At 39.6% G+C, this 7,949-nt stretch overlaps 1 protein-coding gene across 1 annotated transcript; it reads right to left on the reverse strand.

The window, feature by feature from the left end:
* Positions 1 to 4,691: 4,691 nt before the first annotated feature.
* Positions 4,692 to 7,288, reverse strand: LOC139530644 (transcription factor Adf-1-like). Its single transcript, XM_071327231.1, has 2 exons — positions 7,089 to 7,288; positions 4,692 to 5,612 (listed from the first exon to the last, which is right to left on the reverse strand). The coding sequence occupies exons 1-2, from the start codon at positions 7,219 to 7,221 to the stop codon at positions 5,146 to 5,148; spliced, it is 600 nt and encodes a 199-aa protein (XP_071183332.1). The 5' UTR covers positions 7,222 to 7,288; the 3' UTR covers positions 4,692 to 5,145.
* Positions 7,289 to 7,949: the final 661 nt, after the last annotated feature.

The following is a 7,949-nucleotide window of genomic DNA, read 5'->3' on the forward strand; positions in this document are numbered from 1 at the left end:
TCTTTACTATTTTCTACATTGTAGAATAATAGTGAAGACATCAAAACTATGAAATAACACATATGGAATCTTCTACCCTAGATTTTATACTTGAGATTCTTCAAAATAGCCACCCTTTAACCTTGATGACAGCTTTGCACACTCTTGGCATTCTCTCAACCAGCTTCACCCGGGTTGCTTTTCCTTCACTCTGTGGTCCGACTCATCCCAACCCATCTCAATTTGGTTGAGGTCGGGGGATTGTGGAGGCAAGATCATCTGATGCAGCACTCCATCACTCTCCTTCTTGGTAAAATAACCCTTACACAGCCTGGAGGTATGTTGGGTCATTGTCCTGTTGAAAAACAAATGATAGTCCTACTAAGCCCAAACCAGATGGGATGGCGTATCGCTGCAGAATGCTGTGATAGCAATGCTGGTTAAGTGTGCCTTGAATTCTAAATAAATCACACAGACAGTGTCACCAGCAAAGCACCCCCACACCATAACACCTCCTCCTCCATGCTTCACGGTGGGAAATACACATGCAGAGATCATCCATTCAGCCACACTGCGTCTCACAAAGACACGGCGGTTGGAACCAAAAATCTCCAATTTGGACTCCAGACCAAAGGACATATTTCCAACGGTCTAATGTCCATTGCTCATGTTTCTTGGCCCAAGCAAGTCTACTATTCTTATTGATGTCCTTTAGTAGAGGTTTCTTTGCAGCAATTCGACCATGAAGGCCTGATTCACACAGTCTCCTCTTAACAGTTGGTGTTGAGATGTGTCTTGAACATTCAACTCTGTGAAGCATTTATTTGGGCTGCAATTTCTGATGCTGGTAACTCTAATAAACGTATCCTCTGCAGCAGAAGTAACTATGGGTCTTCAGTTCCTGTGGTGGTCCTCATGAGAGCCAGTTTCATCACAGCGCTTGATGGTTTTTGTAACTGCACTTGAAGAAACTTTCAAAGTTCTTGAACTGTTCCATATTGACTGACCTTCATGTCTTAAAGTAATGATGGACTGTCGTTCTCTTTGCTTATTTGAGCTGTTCTTGCCATAATATGGACTAGGTATTTTACCAAATAAGGCTATCTTCTGTATACCCCCATACCTTGTCACAACACAACTGATTGGCTCAAACACATTAAGAAGGAAAAACATTCCACAAATTAACTTTCAAGAAGGCACACTTGTTAATTGAAATGTATTCCAGGTGACTACCACATGAAGCTGGTTCAGAGAGTTCCAAGTGTGCAAAGCTGTCATGAAGGCAAAGGGTGGCTATTTGAAGAATCTCCAATATAACATATTTGTTTAACACTTTTTTGGTTACTACATGATTCAAAATCATCATAGTTTTGATGTCTTCATTATTCTACAATTTAGAAAATAGTCTAAATAAAGAAAAATCCTCGAATGAGTAGGTGTTCTAGAACTTTTGACCGGTAGTATGTATGCATGTATATAAACAACCGTTCAAAAGTTTGGGGTCACTTAGAAATGTCCTTGTTTTTGAAAGAAAAGCAAATTTCTGGTCCATTAGAATAACATCAAATTGATCAGAAATACAGTGTAAACATTATTAATGTTTTAAATTACTATTATAGCTGGAAACAGCAGATTTCTTTAATGGAATATGCACATAGGTGTACAGAGGCCCATTATCAGCAACCATCACTCCTGTGTTCCAGTGGCACGTTGTGTTAGCTAATCCAAGTTTATCATTTAAAAAGCTAATTGATCATTAGAAAACCCTTTTGCAATTATGTTAACACAGCTGAAAACTGTTGTGCTGATTAAAGACGCATTAAAACTAGCCTTCTTTAGACTAGTTGAGTATCTGGAGCATCAGCATTTGTGGGTTCGATTACAGGCTCAAATGGCCAGAAACAAAGACCTTTCTTCTGAAACTCGTCAGTCTATTCTTGTTCTGAGAAATGAAGGCTATTCCATGCAAGAAATTGCCAAGAAACTGAAGATATCGTACAATGCTGTGTACTACTCCCATCACAGAACAGAGCAAACTTGCTCTAACCAGAGTAGAAAGAGGAGTGGGAGGCCCCAGTGCACAAAGAGGCGACTCCGGGATGCTGGCCTTCTAGGCAGAGTTCCTCTGTCCAGTGTCTGTGTTCTTTTGCCCATTTTAATATTTTATTTTTATTGGCCAGTCTGAGATATGGCTTTTTCTTTGCAACTCTGCCTAGAAGGCCAGCATCCCGGAGTCGCCTCCTCACTGTTGACGTTGAGACTGGTGTTTTGCGGGTATTATTTAATGAAGCTGCCAGTTGAGGACTTGTGAGGCGTCTGTTTCTCAAACTAGACACTCTAATGTACTTGTACTCTTGCTCAGTTGTGCACAGGGGCCTCCCACTCTTTCTATTCTGGTTAGAGCAAGTTTGCGCTGTTCTGTGAAGGGAGTAGTACACAGTGTTGTACGAGATCTTCAGTTTCTTGACAATTTCTCACATGGAATTGCCTTCATTTCTCAGACCAAGACTAGACTAGACTGACGAGTTTCAGACGAAAGGTCTTTGTTTCTGGCCATTTTGAGCCAGTAGTACACAGTGTTGTACGAGATCTTCAGTTTCTTGACAATTTCTCACATGGAATTGCCTTCATTTCTCAGACCAAGACTAGACTAGACTGACGAGTTTCAGACGAAAGGTCTTTGTTTCTGGCCATTTTGAGCCTGTAATCAAACCCACAAATGCTGATGCTCCAGATACTCAACTGGTTTAAAGAAGGCCAGTTTTATTGCTTCTTTTATCAGGACAACAGTTTTCAGCTGTGCTAACATAATTGCAAAAGCGTTTTCTAATGATCAATTAGACTTTTAAAATGATACACTTGGATTAGCTAACACAACGTGCCATTGGAACACAGGAGTGATGGTTGCTAATAATGGGCCTCTGTACGCCTACGTACATATTCCATAAAAAATCATCCGTTCCCAGCTACAATACTCAATACTCATTTACAATACACAATACTCATGAATATGTATGAACTTTCCAATTTGTAAGTCGCTCTGGATAAGAGCGTCTGCTAAATGACGTAAATGTAAATTTACAACATTAACAATGTCTACACTGTATTTCGGATCAATTTGATGTTATTTTTAATGGACAATTTTTTTTGCTTTTCTTTCAAAAACAAGGACATTTCTAAGTGACCCCAAACTTTTGAAAGGTTGTGTATATATATATATATATATAGTAGGTGTTCTAAAACTTTTGACCGTGAGTGAGTGTGTATGTATGTATGTATAGTGCCTTGCAAAAGTATTCATCCCCTTTGGCATTTTTCCTATTTTGTTGCATTACAACCTGTAATTTAAATAGATTTTTATTTGGATTTCATGTTATGGACAGACACAAAATAGTCCAAATTGGTGAAGTAAAAATTCAAAAAAATAAAACACAGAAAAGTGGTGCGTGCATATGTATTCACCCCCTTTGCTATGAAGCCCCTAAATAAGATCTGGTGTAACTAATTACCTTCAGAAGTCACACAATTTGTTAAATAAAGTCTACCTGTGTGCAATCTAAGTGTCACATGATCTGTCACATGATCTCAGTATATATACACCTGTTCTGAATGGCCCCAGAGTCTGCAACACCACTAAGCAAGGCACACCACCAAGCAAGCGCCACCATGAAGACCAGGGAGCTCTCCAAACAGGTCAGGGACAAAGTTGTGGATAAGTACAGATCAGGGTTGGGTTATTAAAAAAATACTTGAAACTTTGAACATCCCACTGAGCACCATTAAATCCAATATTAAAAAATGTAAAGAATATGGCACCACAACAAACCTGCCAGGAGAGGGCCGCCCACCAAAACTCACAGACCAGGCAAGGAGGGCATTAATCAGAGGCAATAAAGACACCAAAGATAATCCTGAAGGAGCTGCAAAGCTCCACAGCAGAGATTGGAATATCTGTCCATAGGACCACTTTAAGCCGTACAGTCCACAGAGCTGGGCTTTACAGAAGAGTGGCCAGAAAAAAAGCTATTGCTTAAAGAAAAAAAGACACAAACATGTTTGGTGTTCGCCAAAAGGCATGTGGGAGACTCCCTAAACATATGGAAGAAGGTACTCTGGTCAGATGAGACAAAAATGTAGCTTTTTGTCCATCAAGGAAAACGCTATGTCTGGCGCAAACCCAACACCTCTCATCACCCCAAGAACATCCCCACAGTGAAGCATGGTGGTGACAGCATCATGCTGTGGGGATGTTTTTCTTCGGCAGGGACTGGGAAACTGGTTAGAATTGAAGGAATGTTGATAGCCCTAAATACAGGGAAATTCTTGAAGGAAACCTGTTTCAGTCTTCCAGAGATTTAAGACTGGGACGGAGGTTCACCTTCCAGCAGGACAATGACCCTAAGCATACTGCTGAAGCAACACTTGAGTGGTTTAAGGGGAAACATTTAAATGTCTTGGAATGGCCTAGTCAAAGCCCAGACCGCAATCCAATTGAGAATCTGTTGTATGACTTAAAGATTGCTGTACACAGTGAAACCCATCCAACTTGAAGGAGCTGGAGCAGTTTTGCCTTGAAGAATGGGCAAACATCACAGTGGCTAGATGTGCCAAGCTTCTAGAGGCATACCCAGGAGACTTGCAGCTATAATTCCTGCAAAAGGTGGCCCTCCAAAGTATTGACTTTAGGGGGTGAATAGTTATACACGCTCAAGTTCTCTGTTTTTTTTTTTATTATTTCTTGTTTGTTTCACACAAAAAAATATTTTGCATCTTCAAAGTGGTAGACATGTTGTGTAAATCAAACGATACAAACCCCCGAAAAATCTATTTTAATTCCAGGTTGTAAGGCAACAAAATAGGAAAAATGCAAAGGGGGGTGAATACTTCCGCAAGCCACTGTATGTATGTATGTATATAATGTAAAAAGGGTCTATATGTTTACAGCAGCCCTCTCCACAAATATTAGGCTACAGAAAATGTAAAACAAAAAATTGTTTCTAGCTCAGTTCGGTTGTCATTAAACTACAGCCCTCTCCCGTCCATCACTCCCACACTGAAACATCATCGGTGGGCTCAAACTCAGAAATTTGTAAGATGTGTGTGCATTTCCATCAAAATGTTCTGTCCTAAGAAAGTCCCAAATCCTTGAGACAAAATATAGATTCACTAATCTGCGTCCTCAAATTCAGCATCATGGAGAAGTTGGTGGAATTTCAGCTTAATTGCACACTTTTTCTGGTAAGGTAACCGCTTGAGGTGAGGGAGAAGGCTCATGAAAAACATCTCATCCTCATTGTCTCCCTGTCCAGCTGTTTGCCAAGAATCTTTCCATGTCATCTCATGCAAGTTGTTGTCCAAAGGTGGTGACATCTTGGTATCAACCACACTTCCATCAAGATCAATCAGGACATCAGAGTTGCTAGTTGTGTCATCTTTTCCATCATCAAACTCCTCTGTGCTATTGTTTCCGCCAGTGCCTCTACCACGCTGTATGTATGGGATCAGAAATGCCATTAATTCACTGTATCGCCATTTTTTGAGGGCCTTCCCTTTGCCACCACGAATCCGATCTGCTTTCACTTTCCTTGTAAACACATCCCTCAGATTTCTCCATTTCTTTCGGGCATCTTCCTCTGGAACAAAAAAAGGAGGACATGCAAGTTACCATCTGACAGTAATCAATTTTTTACTTTTCTTTATGGCTATATCAGTGTAATAAATGGTTTATGACATGGTCATTTTGATGAGCTGTGTTCACACATTTAGTCTTCCAATTTGGTCACCCCCTAGTCTACATATTTGGTTAGTTGAAACACAACACTGAGTCTATTGTTTGGCTCAATGGAAACACGCCACTTCGGCCTAGTTTGGTAAAGGCTAAAGCCAACGTTGGAGTTAAATTCAAATCAACTTATTTATCACAAGCGCTGAATACAACAGGTGTAGACTTCACAGTGAAATGCTTACTTAAGAGCCCTTTCCCAACAATGCAGTTAAAAAGTAAACATTTAATTTTTTTAAATAGTAACAATAAAATAAAGAGGCAATATACAAGGAGTTAATGTGCAGGGGTACAAGGTAGTTGAGGTAATATGTACATGTAGGTAGGGGTAAAGTGACTGGGCAATCAAGATTGTTTATTATCTGAGTAGCAGCAGCACACACTGAGTGTACAAAACATTAAGGACACCTGCTCTATTCATGAAATACTGACCAGGTGAATGCTATGATCCCTTATTGATGTCACTTGTTAAATCCACATCAATCAGTGTAGATTAAGGGGAGGAGACAGGTTAAATATTACGTTTTAAGCCTTGAGACATGGATTGTGTATGTGTGCCATTCAGAGGGTGGATGGGCAAGACAAAACATTTAAGTGTCTTTGAATGGGGTATGGTAGTAGGTGCACCGGTTTGTAACAAAAACTGCAACACTGCTGGGTTATTCACACTTAGTTTCCTGTGTGTATCAAGAATGGTCCACCACCCAAATGACATCCGGACAACTTGACACAACTGTGGGATTCATTGGAGTCAACATGGACCAGCATCCCTGTGGCATCCAAAAAACTGACTCCAGAATTCAAACGTTGCACAGCTGATAACCATAGCCTATCGAATGATATAAATCATGAGATATTTACATATATAAATGTAATGCATTTTTGCTCCATTCATTGTTTACATTTGATGGTGAGCTAATGAGCTAGCTAGCTAACAAGTAAACAAATCGTGACACACTGCCACAATGCATGTTAACTAGCTACTCTCCACGGTATATTGACATAGGCACGTAGCATACTATTTAATACAATGTAACTAACTAAACAAATTTAATTAACAGAACAATAAAGAAGAACAGTTGCACATTTTTTTTTACAAACAACTGAAACTAACCAGGCAAAACAGTAACGTTAGCTAGCTATACCTGGAGGTTACCCGCTAGCGAGGCCGGTCTGAATGTTGTTTGCAATCTATTCAATAGTCAGATGTCATACTTAATAACTAACGTTAGTGAGAACATTGACAAGTTAAACTCGTGCTAGCGCTAGCTATCTAACGTTAGTTAGCCAAAATGTATGCTAACGTTGTTAGCTAATCATATCATACCTTTCAGTCCCAATTGTTTACCCACAGCCTTCCATGCGTCTAATTTTTTTACCGGATCTCTATATGAAGTCAAAGTTGAGTTGTATAATTCTGGGTAGTCAGAAACCGCTGATATGAGCCTTTCTGCAGCCATCCCAAGAATAGTTACCTAGGTAGCCAGACCACTGTCTGAGAACCAAAGATGTTCTATTATATTGACAAGATAGTCGAGTGACCTCTCTTAAAGTGGAAATACATTTAGTCAAATATGCAAGAGGCCCAATCAGATGGGAACATTCTAGCCAATGAGAGGACACATACGCGTGTGAATAACAGGCACAACTCGATTTATTTAGATGGCGAACTTGCGTCCACTTATATCAGTGCATTCTTAATTAACAACCTAACCATTACGAACTTCTATTGATCAAATAAGCCTCACATAGCAAATTAGAAATGACATTTTTTGTTGTCTAAATTCGACACTCTGAAACCACATTTCCATCCACAGTTTTTATGTGAGTAAAGTCATACTTAATAAAACATTTATAATAATAACGACAGCTGTGTTTGAAGGAAGTGTTGGTACAATTGTATATGCTGACAGATAATTTGTTAATTCGACATGGTGGAATCTTTTGTGTCTAAAATTAATTATGAAGGAATTGGCTGTGGAAACGCCTCTATGAGCAAATATTGATATAATAACCATCATCTGGAATTAAACTTGGAGTCAGGCGATGGAATTATCCATAAACACATGGACCTCCCACTATGACTCGGGAAAGCACGCAGTTTATTAGGCTACAGATTAAATAAATTATGATGAACTTCACAGCGTAGTGAAAGTGCAAGGTGATGATGAGTTTGATGCGCCTTTCC

This window comes from Salvelinus alpinus, chromosome 9, assembly GCF_045679555.1.
Source record: "Salvelinus alpinus chromosome 9, SLU_Salpinus.1, whole genome shotgun sequence".
Classification (NCBI taxonomy): domain Eukaryota; kingdom Metazoa; phylum Chordata; class Actinopteri; order Salmoniformes; family Salmonidae; genus Salvelinus; species Salvelinus alpinus.

Bases quoted from the DNA above. Each gene is read 5' to 3' on its own strand.
- LOC139530644 (XM_071327231.1), bottom strand. From the start codon at position 7,221: ATGGCTGCAGAAAGGCTCATATCAGCGGTTTCTGACTACCCAGAATTA. The intron at 5,613-7,088 runs GTATGATATGAT...TTTTTGTTCCAG, and splicing joins TAAACAATTGGGACTGAAAG to AGGAAGATGCCCGAAAGAAA.